Below are 24541 nucleotides of genomic sequence, written 5' to 3'. Positions count from 1 at the left end.
GAATCACTGCAATCCTAATCGGCCCCAATGTTTGGGCCCTAAAAATATGTCCTCTGCCATTTTATCCGGAACATTGATCAGGGTATTGCTGGGAAAGAGAAAGAGTTCTTTCAGTGTGATCATGTGGAGTTGTATAGATATTAAAAATGGTAGTGGGGTTATGGGTGCCCTGCATCTAGATACATAGTGACTACAGTGAGAGAATGGGGTATTGGGAAACCCAACTGTCATTGTTTACCTGAATAAAGGTAAGTAGCACAAACAAGCCATTACAACTTGCAACAGAATAATAATCCACCAAGAACACGTGAAAAATCCTAAATGTTTAGCTGTATGACCTCACATCTGCTAACAAGTGATAAACGTACCTCAGTGTTTGCAAATGTGTCTTCTTGTTCATAATGTTATGATTTCTTGATATTTTGTATTATTTTGATTTTGCTTTATATTTATGCCACATACACACAAAGTGAGCTAAATCAACTTTAACTTCAAAGAACATAAGAGCATACGAAAAAAACACAAAAACAACAATTGATGGACAGAATGCAGAACAATGTCAAACATTCACCCCAGTACAGAGATCTAGGCCTAAATCCATCGTTTTTTTGCTCACCATGCCACTCCAGTTTGAACCCAGCCAAATGAAAATCAGTCTTGACCCTGCACCCAATAGGAACAGTCCAGCCTGAACTGCCAGGTCAGGTCCTCCATGGACTGGAAACAAGCATCCTAAGACTGGTTTTGGGGTTTCACCCCTCATCAGCCAGGATAGCTTGACTCCAGTGGCATGGAGAGCAAGGGACCCACGTCTGGCCCATTAAGGCCATTTCTGCAACATACATTCTCAATCAGATTAACAATTGTAGAGATTGCTGCAAGGATCTTGTGTTCTCTATAGACATGCAAATAGTTGTATGTACCAACTGAATAGAGCCAAGGTCTGGTGGATATCCATGAATGGTAGTAGGCAAAAATGAAAACAGGCAAGAGTTGGAATTCAATACATTATCCACAGATTCCTGTAACAAGGGGAGATACAGATTGTCCCAATTTTACCAGTGTGGACAAGGAAACTGATATGTCAGGGATGTGTGCTTCCAGGGACATAGTCTGTGTGCTGGCCCTGGGGAATGGGGTCTCTGGAGGTTTAGGAAGGGAGGCCGCATAGCCCCCCTTCCCACAGAAACAAGTTTGGGGCATAAACGCCGGAAATGCAGCCCAGTCGCAAATTTCTTTTGATCCTTCAGGATTGCAGCATTTTTTGCAGAATTCTTTTTCCTGGGTCCCTCCATGAGGCATAGTGAGTAAATGTGTGTGTCTTGTAAAGCGCACTGCTACCCGGAGGCGTCCTGGCGCTCTAGACCGCTGGGGAACCCATCCTGGCTTTCCCTGTGAGATGTTCCCTCCTGGGTATCTCCAAGGTGAAACCAGGCATCCCCGGCGTTTGTGAGGGGCCGTTGTGGAGATGAGGCAAGCTAATGTGTGTTCCCTGGTTAGAGTAGGCACCGAGGCGAGAATTATCGAGTCCTCTGACCCTGGTTCACGACCCTGCCGCGTCGGAAATTAAACCTTGGTCCTGGGCCGTCCTCTGATTCTGGGTCTGCCGCCTCTAACCGGTGAGAAAATTACAAAAAACAATTTGATGGACAGAATGTAGATCAATGTCTTACATTCACCCCAGTACAATGATCTGGGCCTAAATCCATCGTTTTTTGCACTCCACACCACCCTGGGCTAGATAATGGCTTTATGCAAATCAGCTCTGACCCTGTGCCCCATCGGAACAGTCCAGTCCGAACTACACAGCCATATCTTTCCCAGACCAGAATCAAGCATCCAAGGACCGGTTTCTGGCTATCAGCCTTCTTCAGCCTGGATAGCATGACTCCAGTGGTGTGGAGGCTCTGGGACCCACGGCTGAGCTACCCCAGTACACTCAGGGAGAAAATTACAAAAAACAATGTGATGGACAGAATGTAGATCAATGTCTTACATTCACCCCAGTACAATGATCTGGGCCTAAATCCATGGTTTTTTGCACTCCACACCACCCTGGGTTAGATAATGGCTTTATGCAAATCAGCTCTGACCCTGTGCCCCATGGGAACAGTCCAGTCCGAACTACACAGCCATATCTTTCCCAGACCGGAATCAAGCATCCAAGGACCGGTTTCTGGCTATCAGCCTTCTTCAGCCTGGATAGCATGACTCCAGTGGTGTGGAGGCTCTGGGACCCACGGCTGAGCTACCCCAGTACACTCAGGGAGAAAATTACAAAAAACAATTTGATGGACAGAATGTAGATCAATGTCTTACATTCACCCCAGTACAATGATCTGGGACTAAATCCATCGTTTTTTGCACTCCACACCACCCTGGGTTAGATAATGGCTTTATGCAAATCAGCTCTGACCCTGTGCCCCATGGGAACAGTCCAGTCCGAACTACACAGCCATATCTTTCCCAGACCGGAATCAAGCATCCAAGGACCGGTTTCTGGCTATCAGCCTTCTTCAGCCTGGATAGCATGACTCCAGTGGTGTGGAGGCTCTGGGACCCACGGCTGAGCTACCCCAGTACACTCAGGGAGAAAATTACAAAAAACAATTTGATGGACAGAATGTAGATCAATGTCTTACATTCACCCCAGTACAATGATCTGGGCCTAAATCCATCGTTTTTTGCACTCCACACCACCCTGGGTTAGATAAGGTCTTTATGCAAATCAGCTCTGACCCTGTGACCCATGGGAACAGTCCAGTCTGAACTACACAGCCATATCTTTCCGAGACCGGAATCAAGCATCCAAGGACCGGTTTCTGGCTATCAGCCTTCTTCAGCCTGGATAGCATGACTCCAGTGGTGTGGAGGCTCTGGGACCCACGGCTGAGCTACCCCAGTACACTCAGGGAGAAAATTACAAAAAACAATTTGATGGACAGAATGTAGATCAATGTCTTACATTCACCCCAGTACAATGATCTGGGCCTAAATCCATCGTTTTTTGCACTCCACACCACCCTGGGTTAGATAATGGCTTTATGCAAATCAGCTCTGACCCTGTGCCCCATGGGAACAGTCCAGTCCGAACTACACAGCCATATCTTTCCCAGACCGGAATCAAGCATCCAAGGACCGGTTTCTGGCTATCAGCCTTCTTCAGCCTGGATAGCATGACTCCAGTGGTGTGGAGGCTCTGGGACCCACGGCTGAGCTACCCCAGTACACTCAGGGAGAAAATTACAAAAAACAATTTGATGGACAGAATGTAGATCAATGTCTTACATTCACCCCAGTACAATGATCTGGGACTAAATCCATTGTTTTTTGCACTCCACACCACCCTGGGTTAGATAATGGCTTTATGCAAATCAGCTCTGACCCTGTGCCCCATTGGAACAGTCCAGTCCGAACTACACAGCCATATCTTTCCCAGACCGGAATCAAGCATCCAAGGACCGGTTTCTGGCTATCAGCCTTCTTCAGCCTGGATAGCGTGACTCCAGTGGTGTGGAGGCTCTGGGACCCACGGCTGAGCTACCCCAGTACACTCAGGGAGAAAATTACAAAAAACAATTTGATGGACAGAATGTAGATCAATGTCTTACATTCACCCCAGTACAATGATCTGGGCCTAAATCCATCTTTCTTTGCACTCCACACCACCCTGGGTTAGATAATGGCTTCATGCAAATCAGCTCTGACCCTGTGCCCCATGGGAACAGTCCAGTCCGAACTACACAGCCATATCTTTCCCAGACCGGAATCAAGCATCCAAGGACCGGTTTCTGGCTATCAGCCTTCTTCAGCCTGGATAGCATGACTCCAGTGGTGTGGAGGCTCTGGGACCCACGGCAGAGCTACCCCAGTACACTCAGGGAGAAAATTACAAAAAACAATGTGATGGACAGAATGTAGATCAATGTCTTACATTCACCCCAGTACAATGATCTGGGCCTAAATCCATCGTTTTTTGCACTCCACACCACCCTGGGTTAGATAATGGCTTTATGCAAATCAGCTCTGACCCTGTGCCCCATGGGAACAGTCAAGTCCGAACTACGCAGCCATATCTTTCCCAGACCGGAATCAAGCATCCAAGGACCGGTTTCTGGCTATCAGCCTTCTTCAGCCTGGATAGCATGACTCCAGTGGTGTGGAGGCTCTGGGACCCACGGCTGAGCTACCCCAGTACACTCAGGGAGAAAATTACAAAAAACAATTGATGGACAGAATGTAGATCAATGTCTTACATTCACCCCAGTACAATGATCTGGGCCTAAATCCATCGTTTTTTGCACTCCACACCACCCTGGGTTAGATAATGGCTTCATGCAAATCAGCTCTGACCCTGTGCCCCATGGGAACAGTCCAGTCCGAACTACACAGCCATATCTTTCCCAGACCGGAATCAAGCATCCAAGGACCGGTTTCTGGCTATCAGCCTTCTTCAGCCTGGATAGCATGACTCCAGTGGTGTGGAGGCTCTGGGACCCACGGCTGAGCTACCCCAGTACACTCAGGGAGAAAATTACAAAAAACAATTTGATGGACAGAATGTAGATCAATGTCTTACATTCACCCCAGTACAATGATCTGGGCCTAAATCCATCGTTTTTTGCACTCCACACCACCCTGGGTTAGATAATGGCTTTATGCAAATCAGCTCTGACCCTGTGCCCCAGAAGCTCCAGAAGAGACTCCAGCGGATCCAGAACGCCTCAGTCAGACTCATCCTCGACATCCCACGAACCAGCCACATCTCCGGACATCTGAGAGACCTTCACTGGCTCCCCGTCAACAAAAGAATCACCTTCCGCCTCCTCACCCACGCACACAAAGCCCTACACGACCAAGGCCCGAGCTACCTCAACAGCCGAATCAACTTCTACGCTCCCAAACGCCACCTCCGATCAGCCAACCACGCCCTCGCCGCCGTCCCCCGCATCCGAAGAGCGACTACAGGAGGAAGGTCCTTCTCCTACCTGGCCGCCAAGACCTGGAACTCCCTCCCGACCGACCTGCGCCTGACCCAAGACCACCTCTCCTTCAGGAAGAAGCTGAAGACCTGGCTGTTCGAGCAGTAGCGGCACCCCCCCCTCCCCCAGCGCCTTGAGACCCTACGGGTATGTAGCGCGCTCTATAAATGTCATTGATTGATTGATTGATTGATTGATTGATTGCCCCATGGGAACAGTCCAGTCCGAACTACACAGCCATATCTTTCCCAGACCGGAATCAAGCATCCAAGGACCGGTTTCTGGCTATCAGCCTTCTTCAGCCTAGATAGCATGACTCCAGTGGTGTGGAGGCTCTGGGACCCACGGCTGAGCTACCCCAGTACACTCAGGGAGAAAATTACAAAAAACAATTTGATGGACAGAATGTAGATCAATGTCTTACATTCACCCCAGTACAATGATCTGGGCCTAAATCCATCGTTTATTGCACTCCACACCACCCTGGGTTAGATAATGGCTTCATGCAAATCAGCTCTGACCCTGTGCCCCATGGGAACAGTCCAGTCCGAACTACACAGCCATATCTTTCCCAGACCGGAATCAAGCATCCAAGGACCGGTTTCTGGCTATCAGCCTTCTTCAGCCTGCATAGCATGACTCCAGTGGTGTGGAGGCTCTGGGACCCACGGCTGAGCTACCCCAGTACACTCAGGGAGAAAATTACAAAAAACAATTTGATGGACAGAATGTAGATCAATGTCTTACATTCACCCCAGTACAATGATCTGGGCCTAAATCCATCGTTTTTTGCACTCCACACCACCCTGGGTTAGATAATGGCTTTATGCAAATCAGCTCTGACCCTGTGCCCCAGAAGCTCCAGAAGAGACTCCAGCGGATCCAGAACGCCTCAGCCAGACTCATCCTCGACATCCCACGAACCAGCCACATCTCCGGACATCTGAGAGACCTTCACTGGCTCCCCGTCAACAAAAGAATCACCTTCCGCCTCCTCACCCACGCACACAAAGCCCTACACGACCAAGGCCCGAGCTACCTCAACAGCCGAATCAACTTCTACGCTCCCAAACGCCACCTCCGATCAGCCAACCACGCCCTCGCCGCCGTCCCCCGCATCCGAAGAGCGACTACAGGAGGAAGGTCCTTCTCCTACCTGGCCGCCAAGACCTGGAACTCCCTCCCGACCGACCTGCGCCTGACCCAAGACCACCTCTCCTTCAGGAAGAAGCTGAAGACCTGGCTGTTCGAGCAGTACCGGCACCCCCCCCCCTCCCCCAGCGCCTTGAGACCCTACGGGTATGTAGCGCGCTCTATAAATGTCATTGATTGATTGATTGATTGATTGCCCCATGGGAACAGTCCAGTCCGAACTACACAGCCATATCTTTCCCAGACCGGAATCAAGCATCCAAGGACCGGTTTCTGGCTATCAGCCTTCTTCAGCCTAGATAGCATGACTCCAGTGGTGTGGAGGCTCTGGGACCCATGGCTGAGCTACCCCAGTACACTCAGGGAGAAAATTACAAAAAACAATTTGATGGACAGAATGTAGATCAATGTCTTACATTCACCCCAGTACAATGATCTGGGCCTAAATCCATCGTTTTTTGCACTCCACACCACCCAGGGTTAGATAATGGCTTTATGCAAATCAGCTCTGACCCTGTGCCCCATGGGAACAGTCCAGTCTGAACTGCACAGCCATATCTTTCCCAGACCGGAATCAAGCATCCAAGGACCGGTTTCTGGCTATCAGCCTTCTTCAGCCTGGATAGCATGACTCCAGTGGTGTGGAGGCTCTGGGACCCACGGCTGAGCTACCCCAGTACACTCAGGGAGAAAATTACAAAAAACAATTTGATGGACAGAATGTAGATCAATGTCTTACATTCACCCCAGTACAATGATCTGGGCCTAAAGCCATCGTTCAGAGCTGATTTGCATATCGCCATTGTCTAACCCAGGGTGGTGTGGAGTGCAAAAAAACGATGGATTTGGGCCCAGATCTTTTGACTGGGTTGAATGTGTGACATTGATCCACATTCGGTCCATCACCTGTTTTGTTTGCAATTGCCGCCATAAGTGTGCTGGGGATGCTCAGACGTGGGTCCCAGGCACTCCACACCACTGGAGTCAAGCTAGCCGGGCTGATGAGAGGTGTTACCTCGAAACCGGTCCGGTCCTCCGATGCTTGATTCCGTTCTGGGAAGGACATGGCTTTTGTAGTTCGGACTGGACTGTTCCCATGGGGCACAGGGTCAGAGCTGATTTGCATATCGCCATTGTCTAACCCAGGGTGGTGTGGAGTGCAAAAAAACGATGGATTTGGGCCCAGATCTTTTGACTGGGTTGAATGTGTGACATTGATCCACATTCGGTCCATCACCTGTTTTGTTTGCAATTGCCTCCATAAGTGTGCTGGGGATGCTCAGACGTGGGTCCCAGGCACTCCACACCACTGGAGTCAAGCTAGCCGGGCTGATGAGAGGTGTTACCTCGAAACCGGTCCGGTCCTCGGATGCTTGATTCCGTTCTGGGAAGGACATGGCTTTTGTAGTTCGGACTGGACTGTTCCCATGGGGCACAGGGTCAGAGCTGATTTGCATATTGCCATTGTCTAACCCAGGGTGGTGTGGAGTGCAAAAAAGCGATGGATTTGGGCCCAGATCTTTTGACTGGGTTGAATGTGTGACATTGATCCACATTCAGTCCATCACCTGTTTTGTTTGCAATTGCCTCTAACCGGTGAGCCACACCACAGTCAGGTTATGCCTACCCACCCCGGTAAATACATTTTTTAAACACTCTTTTCAACATTTGCATGACAATGCTCGCCAACATCATCCGTACACAAGACATCACCGTCATCTCCTACGCTGATGACATTAAACTCAGCCTCCCCTGACAGATAAGACAAATACCACCACAACCAACTTCACCAACTGAATGATCATGGCAGCAGAATGGATGCGAACCAAGTTTCTAAAGCTCACCTCCCACAAGACGGAAGTACTGGTCTTCGGTAACAAGACATCCGCATACTATTCCACCTGGTGACAGTTGGAGCTATGACCAACATCCACACTGACAGACCAAGCAAGAAATCTAGGGATCATCCAACATGACCGTTCAAGTCAGTGCACTGTGCACATCCTGCTTCCACATCCTATACATGCTACAAAAGATCTTAAAATGGTTTTCTCAGAGCAGCAGACGGACTGTTGTGCAAACACTCATCATCAGCAGGCTAGACTACGGCAACACTCTCTATGCCGAAATCTCCAATCATCCCCTACACAGATTCCAGACCATCAGGAATGCAGCTGCAAGACTCATACTTGACCTCCCACTTCGCACCCACATCACAACGCAACTCAGGAAACTTCACTGGCTCTCCATTCACAAGTGCAGCCAATGCACATACAAATCACAGGACCAGAATACCTGAACATTTGCAATTACTTTCACCAACCAACCAGACACCTACACTCTGCCTCACTCTCCCTCAAACAACTTCCCCACATCCTCAAAAGCAAAGCTGGAGGACGCTCATTGTCCTATATCGCACCCAGAACATGGAACAACATCCCTCAACACATCAGAGCCTTCTCCTCACTTCTTGAGATCCACAAGAAGCTGAAGATCTGGCTCTTCATGTAAACACCTTGGGACCACACACCTACACACCATACCCCAGTGCCTGGATACCCTCTTAGGTGATTACTTAGTGCGCTATACAAATCAACATAACATAACAAAGCACCAACGTGATTTTAACAATTGTAAAATAGGATACCGATTTTGTTTAAAAATATATCAATTAAGTTTACAATTGTGTTCATCCTTTCCATTTACTTATAAAGAAATCTGAGATTCCAAATTACACCAATTACACCACAGAGACAGCGGACTAGAGTTGACTAGTTTTATTTCAGGCATTTTTTACTGAAACCACTCCTGGGCCCACATGTATCAACAATGCCATTTGCGATTCCTTATTAACGAAAAATAAGGATTCGCTAATAAGGAATAGCAAAAGGCAATGCATGAAGAAATCGCAAAAAAAAATTGTGATTTCTTAATATTCCTTAATTGCGACTCGCAAATTGCGAGTCGCAATTAAGGAATACCTCCCCATTCATTCCTATGGGCCTAGAGGCCCATAGGAATGAATGGGAAGACATTCTCAATTTGCAAATCGCAATTAGTGATTCGCAAATTGAGAATACAATTTCAAGGGTGCAGGGGTGTCCAAAGGACACCCTGTTGCACCCCTGAAATTGATTTGTGCACATATGTTGCGCACACACATGCCCTTAGGGCATGTGGGTGCGCAACATGAAACTTTGAAAAATGCACAAAAGTGCATTTTTCAAAGTTTTTGCAAATTACCATGAAGTTGAACTTCATGGTAATTTGCTACTCCTATTAGCGAAATCGCTAATTTTTTTACTTTGATGCATTGCATTAAAGGAATCTTAATTTGGGATTCCTTAAATGCAATCGCAATTTAAGGAATCTCAATTTAGAGATTCCTTAAATTGCAATTTTTGCATTTGGGATGATGCATACCAAATGCAAAAATACCGGTCGCAAAGGGGCACATTCTGAGAATCTGCCCGTTTGCGACCGGTGTTTAGCTTGATGCATGTGGGCCTTATTCTCCCCTATTCAACCATTGAAATGCTAAGTTGAAAATCAAATACTATGTCTATGTTCATATAAAAAAACAGGACACAGAAAAGATGCAGACAAAAGAAAAGGGCCCTATTTGTGAGAGGGTAGCTAATTGGTGTCAAAAAGGGATGGACTGGGGTCTGGGAGCAAAGTAGTAGTGAGTGAGATAGCTAAAAAAAATGGCCCATGTTTGCAAATTGGGACACTTTTGAACTTGTAAAGGCATGCTGTATATTTATATGCAGTATATGGAACGCTGCATATGTTTGAGCTTGCTGTAGAAAATAATTGTTTTAATATCAATAACATCAGTGAAAACCAGACTATAAAACAGGGCAACAAACAGCCAAAGGAACTTTCAATACGTTAATTTATTATACCAGCCTATCCGGTACTTCCTGATTTCCCTGTCGGCCAGTCTGACCCTGATGCCATATTTATTGAATCCAGTAAAATTGGACTCTACTTTGTTAGAATGTATTGAGTGTAATAAATACAACTGATATGTAGCACCATTATGAGTTTTCCTCTGATAATGTAAAATAAAATGCATCAAATCTGCATGTCCTTGTTGTTAGAACTTGGGTTGTTGGTTGAATGGTGTATGTGCCCTGTTCAAGCTGCATGCACAATCCTTTTCAGTGTGATGCACAAGCCAACCTTAAATTAATCTGTGCTCAACCCTCTGGTACCTGAGCAAAGAGCAGTCAGGCTTTATTTAGAGGCAATGGGTAAAGTATTTATGCAACAATTTAAACAGTAATAACGTGAAAAAAACACACAAAAAGAATTCCACACCAAGTTTGAAACATAGAGCATTATTTAATAAATCAAACAAGACCAAATCGACAACAATCCAATTAGTAGAACCAGAGATATGCAAGTTTAAATGTTTCAGCAGAAATAGCACCAAAAAGCACAAAGCACCAGACCAGGACAAGGTCACACATTCAGAACGACTGTGATGGAGTGCAGGCCATCAACAGGGATCCCGTTGACAAGAGCTTATGGTGCGAAGTCCGGCGTCAAGGATGCATCGCCCAGTTGGGCTGATGCATTGGTTCCAAGGAGATATGAGGCTCCGATTCGGGGTCTGCTGTTATTGAGGGTGTGCAGCGGCGGCTCCGATGAGGCTGTGATCTGCACAGGTGATCGCAGCAGCGGTGATGCGTCATTTCTGTTTGGGGTTGCGCTATGAAGCAGAGGGGATGCATCAGTTCAGCTGGATCCACAGTAGCTGACAGAGCACCTTAAGTCCACTTCCAAGGATCCTGGACTGAGGTGGCACCAACTTGGTAAGGTAGACTCACAGGTGGTATAGTATAGGTACATGGTTGCTAGAAGCCTATTATGTCTCTGAGGCTTCAGATCAGGAGGCCAGCCAACTAGGCCTTGGAGTTACTCTGTGGTTCTAGGTTCAAGAGATGCAGGTCCAGTCCTTCTCACCCAGGTAAGAGGGCAGCAGGCAGCAGGTCAGCAAAGCAGGGGTGCAGTCCCTTCAGGTCAGAAGTCCAGCAGAGTGGCAGTCCTTTCAGGAGCACAGCCGTCCATCTTCCTGGCAGAATATCCACCGGTCCAGAAGTATACTGACGAGTTGGTATCTGGGGTCCACTATTTATACCCTGTTGTGCCTTTGAAGTGGGAAGAAGCTTCTAGAGTTATGCCTTTGAAGTGCACAGGTGCAGTGCCTTCCAGGTCTAGGTTCCATACTAACTCCAGGGAGTATGCAGCCTTTGTGTGGAGGCAGAACACAAAGACCAACTGTCCACTAAACCCAGTTATGTGTCCCAGAGACCGGCTGCAGGCACCAAATGGCTGATGCAGGAACATTCCAACCATCTAAAGTTAAACATTTCAAAATTGTAATTTAAAATCTGACTATGCCATGAGATAGGATTGCAATTACAACATCGCCAAACATAAACTGCCCACCTGCTCCCATTTAGAAATTATCACTTATTAGATAGAATAAGCTAACTCCAATGTTAGTCTATTGGAGAGGTAGGCCTTGCAGTAGTGAAAAATGAATGTAAGAGTTTTTCACTATCAGGACATTTAAAGCTAAAAAGTACATGCCCCACATTTTTAATACACTGCACTCTGCCCTCTAGGTTGTCCAGGGCCTATTCTAGGTGTGACTTATATGAATTTAAAAGGACGGTTTGGGCCTGGCAAAAGGTTTGCTTTGCCAGGTAGAAATTGCAGTTTTAAAACTGCCCACACAGGCTGCAATGGCAGACCTGAAACATGGTTAAAGTGCAACTTAAGTGGGTGGCACAATCAGTGTTACAGACCCACTAGTTGAATTTAATTTACAAGCTCTGAGCATAGGTAGTTCCACTTTACTAGAGAATTACAAGTAAATTAAATGTGTCAATCAGGTCTAAGCCAATTTTACCATGTTCTAAGGAGAGAGTACCAGCCAGTTAGCACTGGTTAGCAGTGGTAAAATGTTTAGAGTCCTAAAAGCTAACAAAAACAGGTTCAGAAAATAGGAGGGGGAAGGCAAAAGGTTTGGGGATGACCCTGCAGAAAGGGCCTGGCCCAACACCGATATTTTCTGGTAATTTACACTACCATACATTTCACTCGTTTGATCTGTCGAAGTTTTTCCAGGTGATGTGATTTTTATGTCAATACTCATATTATAAATATGTGCCCTAACAGGATTTACAAAACATACTGGAAGCTAACAGCCAACTCATAATGAGAGTCAATGTAGAGGAAACAAGAAGCTGGGGGGATAATACTTTTAATAGAGGAGAAACAACATCCACTCATGTTTCTGCCTATGATGGTCTCATAAATTCATAGCAATAACTTGGTTACTTCCGTTTCTATGTCATAATTCCAGCGGGAAGACATCCATGTTTTGCTTGATTCTTTTTTACTGCTATTTTTTGTTGAGGTTGGGGATATTGTATATTGAGGTGGGGAGATTGATCTCGCATCTCTGTAACCCCCCTACTTTTATCTCTTTTGGCACTGCTTCCACTTGTTTTTATTTTTTTTTTCTCACACTCTGCTAACTCACACCCATTTCAAAGATTTAATTTATTCATTGTTTTAGAACTTTTGACACTTATTTTCCTTGACACCCGGCCATACCGATGCAGTTAAGCATGTTAACACTATTTGCCACACTCTTTGGTTTGGCATCCATCACTTGTCGAAAACTTTGATTGATGAGGTGTGATCATTGTTGTTTAAGAGACTCGATATTTCCTTTCTGTTTTTCAGCCTGCCCTCTATGAAGTGGCTTATGTGGTACGTGTCACTGGTTCAGTCAATCTATGAGAGATTTAATTCTTGCACAGAAGGAACTCTAACACGCCTCACAGGGTGTGGTTCTCTCTCCCGTTTATGTCCACAGTACTTTGTTTGGTAAGAAATAAACAAGCAGCATGTGCGCACACCCAAACCGAAGGGATATTCTGCTTCCAAGAGTGGCCAAAACAAGAAGACATTGCTAGGAGACTTCCATTATCACTGAGCCAACCTTTGATTGCTTACTATTGTGTTTGTCGATTGTATTTATTCATTTAAAAGCAAACAATGTAAGATTTCCCGTACACGGAAGAGATACAGTTTGTTAAGAATTCAAAGTTAGTACACAGAAATAACATATATGTAAGCCCTGCTGGTTGGAAATCAGACATTGTCCTATTAAATTAATTTTTTATTAAAGAGCTCCTATTTTCCACTATTGAACAATTGCAACTTACATTTGAAAATCAAATATTGATATAATAGGTATATTAAATAGCATGACACAGAAAGGAAACAGACAAAAGGTAGGATACAGGGAATAACAACCAGCTGGCAGACACGGCCCACAGAAAAAATAACAGACACTCATTGGTGTAGGAAGACATGCTTCTGCGAGCTCTGTTATCATTAATTCAGATCATGAACGTGCTAACATCCGTTTCAATGTTATAGCTTAATAGAAAAGGGATTTTTAATTTTCCATGATTCCTTTTTTACTGCTTTCTTTTGTAGCGAGGATAGGGCTATTGCCCACTCATAGGACATTTTATGTGGGAGGAGGGTCGTAGAAAGAGGGAACACATACTCCTCTGTTGTCTCTCCTTTAATCTCGTTTTGCTCCATTATTTCTAGTTTTTATTGCTATTTTTCCTTAAACTTCACTTGCAAACATCTAAAAATATAAATAAAATGGGAGTGAACTGGCCTGTGTCGACGATCAGGATAGTACTGGGAGCCAAAAGCAGTCCTGACAAAAATTATGAAACCCGCCTTGCTGCCTTCCTCCTCGCTATCTTCACCCTCTTTTCTCTCTGTCTCATGTATTCTCTTCCCCGCGCCTGCTCTAATTACCTGGGGAAGTTGGAGAAACTTCGTAAACTGCTTTGTAAATTAGAATCCAAAGGCTCCAGTCACTGGGGAAATGCCCGGTGCAAAAAATAAGGGCAGTCCAGGCGTGTCTACAATGCAGCAGCGGGGGAGAATGGGGGGATGTCGACAGATATATTTGAGAAATAACAACCTAGGCAATTAAACACAGTGAATTATTTTAAGGTCAAAAGATATATACAAATGGACTACAGCTGCTAAAATACACGGTTTTATTAGTTAGTTAACACAGGTAAAAAAGGTTCATTATATGACACAAAATAGCAATAAAAATCTCATAGTACAATTGACAATCATAATTTAACACTTAACAGACATAGAAATTTATATTAGCTAGGTGGCATGAAGATTCAATCTCTACGCGCGTTTCGGCGGCCAGCGCCTTCTTCCTGGAGCAGCCACACAATATTAAATGGAAATGTCAGCGGAGGATAGTTGGTTAAAATTAAATGTTCAATTTCTCTTTTATCGGTGTCGATTATGATATAGCTGATTATATAGATGTGTAAAGGATCTAAGCCCGCCAACCGGAACCCTTTAGTGTAGATGAGTCCTGATAGGGAACGGTCTTGAAGATCTAGATTCCGGATCTATTGCACTCTAGGTATTTCTTTTCGGATGTTAGGTTGGACTTGCTCTTTTTTTGATCTGTATTCTTCTTTGATACAGTCTTAAACCTAAAAATGTTGGGTATCTCTCTTTTCTATTTTCCAAAATATAGGGAGTTTCTTGATCATCTATGGTGTGGTGTTCAAGAGATTAAAAGATCTCCCTGCCTAATGATAGTTGGCAGGGCTCTCTATGTCCGGTGGCGGGCGGTACGTCTCGTCGGGTGATGAGCGCGGCAACAAATGACGGAATAGGAATTATTTATTTATTTAATTTCCCCTATTCCGTGCCCTTGTCTCAGCTTGTCCATCTTTTGTTTATCCCTCCCCCTGGGCATAGCCTGTTTGCCATCTCTCTGACTGGCTGCCTCACTTTTAGAGAACTACTTTTTTTTCTTTTTGCTTGCATGTGTTTTCCAGTGTTCCCCCTTGTATGCTTCTCCCCCCTGCTCTTCTTTCATGTTGCCATCTCTCTAATGTTGTAAGCTCTCTTGTGTGCTTTTCCCCTGATACATTCCATGTTCCTTGCACTCCATGTTGCTTTCTCACTTGTGTGCATCTCCCCTGCCCTGTTTGCTGTTCACCTTTGTGTCCTGTTTTTCTCGTCCTTTTGCCTACTCCATATTACCCCATCTGCTCCCCAAAGCAACGATCTTTTTTTTAAATTATTGTGGTGCCTGCCCTTCAACTTAAAAAAATATTTTTGCACTACATCTTTTTCATTTTTTTATTTACTCATCCTTCTTGGATCAAGAAATTAAAATGGAGCCAGCATCATTTTTGTGGGTGCTCATTCATAATGATGCATTCATGCGCCTACAAAGAAAACATGGCTGCTGCACCTATTTTTTCCATACTTTTGGCCTTGCTTCACAGCATCTTGAAGATGCTTTACAGCAGTGTGAAAAGCCATTGGCAATAGGTCCCAAAGTAAAGAACTAATGGCCTTGCCAATGCTTGTTCCTCTATCTAAAGAAAATTCAGTGTCTCTGCCATTAGCCAGTGTTAAAAGATAGCTTATTTATGATCCTCAATGTTTTTCATCTTACTTGTGGTGGACTTCCAAAAGAAAACCGGTGCTCACCTTTTGAAGCTACTGCATGCGCGCCAGGACCTTGTGTCATTAAAATGGAAAAGAAGGTTGAGTTACTCAGGCGTAATAAAAGCTGGGAGTTACGGTGGCGATAAGAAATGCCCAGGCTCCCTGGAGTGGGCTAATATGCTTATATCTTCTGTGGAATTCTATTTCATGGACTCTGAACAACTGCACAATAAGAAAGGAGTTTAAAAAAAAAGTAAAGGTAGAACATTCCTAAATAGCTTGAGTTTCAAAGAGGATCTAATGTGCAAAGCAAGCTCATTCCACAATCAACATTCTTGCACAGCCAATCTTTAGCCTTCTCTCTAGTTACACGCATATATCTCATGATCAGAATCAGCCCTTCAGATTTGGCTCTGGATGTTCTCTCAGGATTGTAAATTTCTTGCAGTTTCCTTGTAGTTTCCTATTCACACATCACAACGCCAAACCATGGAACCATTTGAAAACAAAACAAAGAAGCTGGAATCCTCCTTGCTAGTGGTAATCCATAAAGCCATATAGGTTACCACATTTCAAACTCCTTGTAAAAAAAGGCAAGGCACAATCTATTTCATTGACATGGATAACTCACTGTAATTGTCTTTGGTGAGATAGTAGGGTTTAATCAATGCATTGATCTGCGTAGTAGGGGAAAGCTGAGCATCCCAAATAACTCACAGATGATAACACTTGCTGGTACAGACAGGTAGTACAAATACAATAGCAGAGTAATGTAGGTACTAGTGTGTGATTGGTAATAGTACACCTCCTAAACGATGACAGATGCCCCACCCTCGCTTACCTTTTACTTAATTAGCATGTGGGTTAAAGGAATGTTTCAGTGGCTGGTCCAACTGTAAGCATCTCTAGCTCCACCCCAGCGAACACCACTGAGTAGCCGTTATGCCTCCATAAATGGTACAGGACTTGTTGCTAAAATCCAACAGGCCTGTCTTCGACCAATTTTGGGATGGCTTCCTTGACACTAACAGCAATCTTGAAAATAAATACCTTAAAATAGATGCAAATTGATAACTTCTAGCATGTCAGTGACATTTGCATTGCGGGTACTTGAAATGTACCCCAACTTTAGGGATAATAGTTCTAGTGCCCACATTTGGAATGACATTCCACCATATTGCCAACATAGTGAACATTCTTTCTCTGAGAAAGTTACCATTGTGCTGATAGGATCTCCCTCATTGGAAAATTGTCTGCTTCTTAATTGGCCAAATATAAATTTGGCAGATAGCTTCCTCTAGCATGAGAGTTGTTTTTTCTCTACAACAATCAATCAATTAATGGGGGGATTATAAAGTGCTCTACTCACCCGTGAGTTTCTGAAGGCATGAGGGGAGAGGTGAAGCTCTGAGTCCGATGAAAAGCCAGGTCTTGAGGCTCATCCTGAAGGTATGCAGAATAGGGGAGTGTCTAATATTGAATGGGAGCGGATGCGCAGGCTTTCTGCTAGAGTGGGGTTGGCGGAGCAGAGGTTTCTCTTGGGAATGTGGAAGAAGACACTTTAGTTGAGGTATTTGGGGCCAGTGTTATGGAGGGATTTGTAGGCATGGGTGAGTAGCTTGAAAGTTACTCTCATCTTGATGGTGAGCCAGTGGAGATCACGCAGGTGTTGGGTGACGTTCTCATGTCATGGGATGCCAAGGACAAGTCTGGCCACGGTGTTTTGGATGGTCTAGAATTTGCGTAGCAGGGATTTGTTGATTCCAGCGTAGAGGGCAACAACAATGGGGTTGCACATCATTTACTCCTTTAGTCAGATGGTCATTCCCCATCAATATAACATCATATCTTTCTCAATGTAGGTTTAATCCACTCTAATCCATTCATTATGCCCCTTCAACAATCTTCTGGAGACTACTGATGCTAAAGATGTGTGATGTCTTAGACTGGTACAATAGAGCTTATTATTGGCAGAATATTTGGGCCGGGGCGTGGCTGGCCGATTTGTCATCGACGCACTATTGATCGTTTAAGCGCTGGGACACCTCTGTTTGAGGTGGCTGTTGCGCTCTTTAAGTGTCTGTATTATTATTAATATTATTATAAGTCACTTATGTCAAGAGGAGAGAGCTCAGAGAATTCCAAACCCAGCTTGGGAGGAAAAATAGTTGCCTAGCTTCACTCACAGTATTCTTCCATGTAAGAAGGAGTTAACCCAGTTCAGGAAAGGCCCAGGCACTTAGGATAAGGACGAGAAGTGTTTCACCAGGAGAGACCGATCAAGCCAGATGATCAAAGACAGAATGATTCCATTTGCTGTTATTTAAATATCATCAAGGAGAGACTTCGGGGCCTGCCAAGCTCCATGATATGGAGGAAAGCCAGACTGGTTTCTTTCCAAACAATAATTCAAGGTTTCAAAGATGCTCTGCAGATGTTCAACTACAATTTTGAGCTGCGGGAGTCCTTTAATTTGGTGATAGTTACTTAACAAGGTAGGGTTGAGAGAGACTCTTAAAAATAATTCCTTGCTCGTTGGGGAATTGGCTAGCAATCATCAATTTATGAGGGTAAAATTATAGTGAAAACTATATTTGCAAACAAATTTGCTTCTAGTGCGTAAAGTATATCGTGCTCGAGACATCTATGCCAATAATGAAAGTCCCCGTGATTGTGAACGCCTTAATATTTTGCAAAATAACTACCCTGCTCTATATAATCTTTATTGTACTTTAATATATTTTATTTTGCGATAAAATAAGGCATCGATGCTTTAACTAGATTAGTAAAGCCCAATAAACCAGGAGTATGGGGTACAAGCTGTGTGGCAGGCATAATCCTTTGTGGAGATCTCGGCCACATGTTGGCTGTTTGCATTTGGCATTGTGTAATGTGGATTTTTCGTAAACGTCTACCTTTTCCACAACATTATAGTCAGACCAGCTCGTAATAATGCCTTCGCCTGGATTCCTTCTGTTTTTGGAATAAATCTTAAAAGGTGTTTAATGACTATAATAGTTAACTCGTCTGGGATATGAGCCAGTCTAGGCCATTTTCTGGCTAACCCATTGCACAGTTAACACATGCACTCAACTGGGCTCTGTCGTAAATTCAGCAGGTGTCTGCATGCAGCACTATAAAGAGATCCAGACCACACGTGCTGGCCTGTGAATCATTATGTGTTAAGCCCTCCTATCACAGAAACGTAATTAAACAATTCCTTTTTCCTTCACCACATCAATCAAATCGGAACTTCAGTAAATAGGAAATGTGGTTTTCATAGAAATTTCATTACAGCTTAAAGAGACATTTAACATTGTTTTTAACTGAAAGTCCTGCTGTGTGGCTCGAGTTCTGCTCAAAAGCAAATGACCAACATTCAAAGCAGGCGTATAAAGTTTCCTATAAACTATAGTTAATTATTCTAAGGAATCTAAACGAACGGAGTATAATAAAGGAAAACGTACTAAATTGTACAGGGTGTAATTATATATTCTTTGAGTTAAGGAATGCAAACCTCGGTAAAATAATGTAAAACATGTCATTTGAAAAAGCAAAGAAATATTTTGCCATAGAATGTATTCGCTTTTTACATTATTGCAAATTCCGACATTACCACAAGGACAGCATTTCAGCAAACCTAGTATCATAGTTCATGCATGTAACGTAACGGTTTGATCACATAGCTTAATTTGCAATTTTTTTATAATCGTTCAGCTGTCTATTAAAAATGTTATAAAATTCATGGTTGCAAGGTGGATTTTGCTTCAGTTTATTTACAATTCTAATACTACGTAAAGTTACCAAGCCACTATTGCATGTTTTGCAGTGGTTTAAATGTGTACCATATGTCTGAATAAAACACCCATATTTTTCTACTTAAGGGAAGCAATCAGTCAATTGTACACATCTGATTGTGTCATTGAGACACCATCTTCCTGGTATATTTTCGGACTCGGTGGGTCGAATGTGGCAACAGTGTGGCATAACATGGTTAGGGACTTAGGGCAGTTGTATGATGAATATGCCTTCAGGTCATTTACCTCATTAAAAGATGAATTTGGGCTATTCCATAATTCATTTTTTAAATACCTGCAAGTTAGGGATTTTTTATCCAAGGGAAGGGCTTGTTAGCTCTCCCTTATACATATGAGTATTGCGGGCTATGTTTAAGATCTTAGGGCGGGCCTATCAGAGTTTCATATCTGTATTGGAAGAGGACGGAGTACAGATTACAGCTAAAGTAAATTGTATGTTTGCAATTGAAATCAATACGGGAGAGGTTGCTGACTCAATGGCTAGAATCAACTCTGCTGTTACCTCTATTAATTTAAAACCCGAGCAACATTGCACCATGTTTATGCTATATAACACCCCTATGGTTATCTCGAAATGGGCTGTCTCGTCGCAGGATTCTTCTACGCTATACTGCCCTTAGTGTAATGAATATGCTGCGGATCTTAGATATATGTTTGTCACGTGTCCACGGTTAACTACGTTTTGGTATGAGGTTGCCCGTGTTCTGAGCAGGTTAGCTGGCAAGGAGATTCAACTAACCAAGAAAGAAATTCTATTGGGGACAGTAGCAGATCCGGGCTATTTATCTAAATCTTTAGTTTCAGCTATTATTATTTGTGCTTGGTTGTGCATCGCTGGGTCTGGATTGATGTACTTAGTCCCAAAATCACTGATTTTTGGTTATTGTTGAGGGTGGTTTATGAAATGGAGCTGGCGTTAGCGAAAGCTCGGGGTTTACGTTCAAGGGTGAAATTCGGGAGGGTTTGGTCAAGTCTTAAGTGGGATTCATTCTTTATTTGTTAATGAGTGTTTGTATATATTTACTAGCAGCCCGCCCCGGCGTTGCCTGGTGCAGAAGGGGGCTGGGGGCAGCATTTTCGGCTTCTGTGCACTCCCGCCCGGGCCCCTCCCGCCCCGACATTGCCTAGACCGCCTCCCGCCCGCCTCCCGCCTCTGCCTTACCTGAGCCATGCTCCGGACTTCACCGCCACTCCCGGGCCCCGCCCCCCCCGACATTGCCCAGACCGCCTCCCGCCTCCTGCCTCCCGCCTCCCGCCTCGCCTTTGCCTTACCTGAGCCGCCGCTCCTCCCCGCGCTCTGGACTTCACCGCCACTCCTTGCTGCTCATCACCGCTCCTTCACCGCCACTCCTCGCCGCTCGTCACCGCTCCTCCCCGCCTGTCGTCATCACGCACGTCTAGGTCACGGTCAGCGCTACATCGCGGCCGGCCCTAGTTTTAGGGGACAACTTTGTTTTTAAATTTTAATTTTTAATTTACGTTTTATTTTTTATTTTATGTCGCCTATGTCCATCTACACACCCTGAGGATTCCAACAATGTATTGGGTGTGTGGATTGGCACTGTGGTTCCCGAGTTTACCTTGCCAAATTGACGCTGTGGTTCCCGAGTTTACCTTGCCAAAAGGTTTCTGTTCTCTCTTTATACTAGTAGTATAGATAATTTTTCTTGAATGGGTTCGGACAAAAACTTCTTTGATGGCTGTTTGTATATGTTCTTTTTTGTTCAAGTATGTTATGTTCTTATGCTCGGTACTCTCTCTTTTTCTGATTTCTATGCTATGTATGTATGTTTTTCTTTGTTTTTACTAGTGACTAAAAATAATAATAATAAAAAATAAAAAAAAGAGATGTTATTCTTTTACACAGGTATATTGTAATATGGAGTCTGCGGGAGGAGGCTGGACAGTTATACAACACAGAGAAGATGGCACTGTGGATTTCCAAAGAGGCTGGAAAGAGTACAAAATGGTGAGTGTGAAAAGTATTTATCAACCCAGCAAGATTTATTCTGAAAATGTCAATAAGTTTTATGATCTTGGAGACTATTACATACTCACGAGTGAAAGCAATCACCTTAAACATGTATGAAAACATAACATACATATGTATAGGGATTTGAGTTTGAATGCCCAGTTTTATACAGCTCCATCAAATGGGGTGCAAAAAAGTTTGTAAAAATGTTTCCCCATTTTAATTGTTCATAGGAAGCTTTGGACCGTGCTACAGAAAAAACGTCTGAAAAGACTTACACTGAATTTGCTATGAAAGTTGATTTTTCAAGTTGATTAGTAGGGGGTGTCAAAGATGGACGGAAAACCAAGGGGAATGGTGGATGCCTTAATATAATGGTAATATAATGGTAAAAAGTATTCTATTGCTATGATCACATAAGTGACAATCTTTTATTATCTCTTTATATAAAGAGTCCTGATCATTGCTGTAGATCGAGGACCACAATTGCAAAGGGGCTAGTGTCATGAAGATCTTAAACATAATACAGTCCCACTTTTGATGATTCATAAATTGTAAACCAATCGTCGGGGCACCCACGGCGTCGACACACCCTATTCTCTTTAACTTGGATGCAACACATGTGTATCCGCGCTCTATATGTTAAAATAAGGAGACATTTTCTCTTGTAGATTTCCAGCAAAGGACAAACAAGCTTTTTCCCAAAAGTGTAAATAAGGGAAAAAAATATACCAAAAGCTTGCAAGAAAAGGTTTATCATGTTCAGAATACAAGGGGCCTGATTGCAAGTGTGTGCAAGTGTGATCAACCATTCCCAGATAAGGGAACTCATTTACTCTCTCAATTGATACTCATACAGCGAGTCTTCACATTTTTATGGCCACAGACCATAATAAATGTTTTGGAGTAATGTGTTACCAGATTTAGGCTTTACCTATAATCTGCAAAGTTCACAATATTTAGCATTCATGGACCTATCATGTGCCTTTGACAATGTCAACAGGTCCAAGTTATGGGACATCTTAACTGCTGTGGGCCTTTAGGAATGGTTGGCAGATTTGTTTCGAGCTCTACATACTGACCTTATTACCTCAATGAGAAATGAGTATTAGAAAAGTTATTTTGCAGTCCTCAAATTGAGACGTGTCAATCAACATAGGGATAACTAAATGTTAGTTTTCAGATGGCCCTCAAACCTATGTTTGAGGAACATCCACAGACTCAAAATAAAAGAAAATCTGATTTGATGGGGAAGCTTTTTCTCCTGTGCTTCATTTCAGGTCCACAGACTTTCAACGTAGACCGCCAAACTGAGTGTTTTATTTCTGTATTTTCATATTTATATACCGCATGGCTACCAAAACTATAGATGCACTTTACAAGTAACAGTACTGCGACTCAATGTGTTACTCAGAACTAGTATCAGTGAAATACAAAGTAGAGAGGAAGGCATGCAGTAAATGTATTGGTAGAAGGGAGAATAGGGTGCTGGTGGAACTAGAGGGGGAAGCATCAGCCGTAGGCAGAAGAACAAGTTGTGAGGAAGTGTAGGGGAGCATAGGAAATGAGATGGTGAGTAGAGAAAGCAGCATTTGACAGGAAGAAGAAACAGAAATTAGGATGGAGTGTAATAGGGTCAGGGCAGGAGGGTAGGAATGGAAGCTTGAGGAAATTAGGCAAATAAAGTATGTCCAGGAACGCATGCAAAGAGTGAAATCTGTGGGTAACCGAGCAACCCTACGGTTTAATAGGGATTGTGGGCCACATATAGTCTAAATAGAGGAGTGGTTAAAGTACGATAGAAGAGTTGTTGCTGTTTTGATTCCGGTAGGCAGGTATTTCCAGAATACGGAGGCAGCTCCTGAGTATGATAGATGGAGCAAATGCAAGGTTTGGAGTAATGGAGTTTCCTAAAGGCTTCTTAGATCTGAAGTAGATTGGTTAAATTATGTGGGGCAATTGAGTGGATTGCTTTGAAGGCTAGGCAGCGTAGCTAAGTTTGATTCTGGCCTCAGAGGGATACCAGAGTAGATCAAAAAGGATTGGGGAGATGTGATCACATTTTCGTTAAGCGGCCAACAGTCTGCTGATGGCATGAAGAACAGCCATACTGGCGGGGGCATTCTTACCATTAACATTGGAGCGGGCGTTGCTGTTAACAGCACCCACCGCAATGGTAAGGGAGCATATTGTGCATTGCAATGCACAACTTGACAAGCACTGCACGGTGCCTACCACCTTGTGTATGGCAATGAAGGGGGTACCAGTGCAGGCACTCATGCACCACAGTGCAAGGGTGCCTGCATTGCAGGGAGTTATTTTTTATGTGTAGGAAGGTGCCCCTTCCTGCACATAAGCAATGCATAATGGCGATTTGTTACGTCTATGTGTGCTTCATTCTGCAGCAGACATAGAAGTGGTAAATCATCATTATTTATTCATTCATGGCATTTTGCTCTTTCTGTGGGTGTGCTGCAAAATGCAGCACCAATAGAATGAGCAAAAACAAGAGAACTAAAAGTATTTCTCCTCGTTTTACCATTCTAACGCGTGCTCTTGCATGGCATTCATTTTTGCCACTGCCTCAGATTTACACCTCCTTGTAAATCTGGGATAGGGTCAAAAAGTAATGGGTGTTGTGGTGGAATGCCCAAAGCAACACCCACTGCATGCCCCTTACACACTAAGTGGTGAATGTTAAGGAATGTATTTACAAGGCGTCTTTAAGCCACAAAAGTGGCTTAATGCCACCTTAAAAATATGTAGAAGGGCATAGCGCCACCAGAACATCTCTAAAAGTGACGTTCTGGTGGTGCCATGCCCTTGTGAATATACTCCTGAGTTTCTTCGTATCAGGCTTCATCTATGAGAGTCCCACTCCTGGCATTTGAGTGTGTAAACAAATCTTGGATTCAATTTGTTTAACATACATGCTGTTTTTATTTACATCCCTCTATCTTACTATTCTTCCACAGATTGTAGGAGAGACTCCCCTTCATCTCTCAGGGAGTAAGTAAATGGTAGTTCTTTTATTATGCCATCCATTTAAATTAAGGTACCTA

General features: G+C 43.9%; 1 protein-coding gene across 1 annotated transcript in view; it reads left to right on the top strand.

The window, feature by feature from the left end:
- Positions 1-24541, top strand: part of ANGPT1 (angiopoietin 1) — a 1006072-nt gene that overhangs the window by 724666 nt on the left and 256865 nt on the right. The window contains exon 6 of the mRNA XM_086966113.1: positions 21375-21476. Within this exon, the coding sequence (XP_086822239.1) occupies positions 21375-21476 (102 nt within the window). The remainder of the gene's footprint in view (positions 1-21374; positions 21477-24541) is intronic.

This window comes from Lissotriton vulgaris, chromosome 4_1 (assembly GCF_964263255.1).
Source record: "Lissotriton vulgaris chromosome 4_1, aLisVul1.2, whole genome shotgun sequence".
NCBI classification, from domain to species: Eukaryota; Metazoa; Chordata; class Amphibia; order Caudata; family Salamandridae; genus Lissotriton; species Lissotriton vulgaris.
The sequence above is the reverse complement of the archived record's forward strand: the minus strand, read 5'-3'. Positions and strand labels throughout refer to the sequence as shown.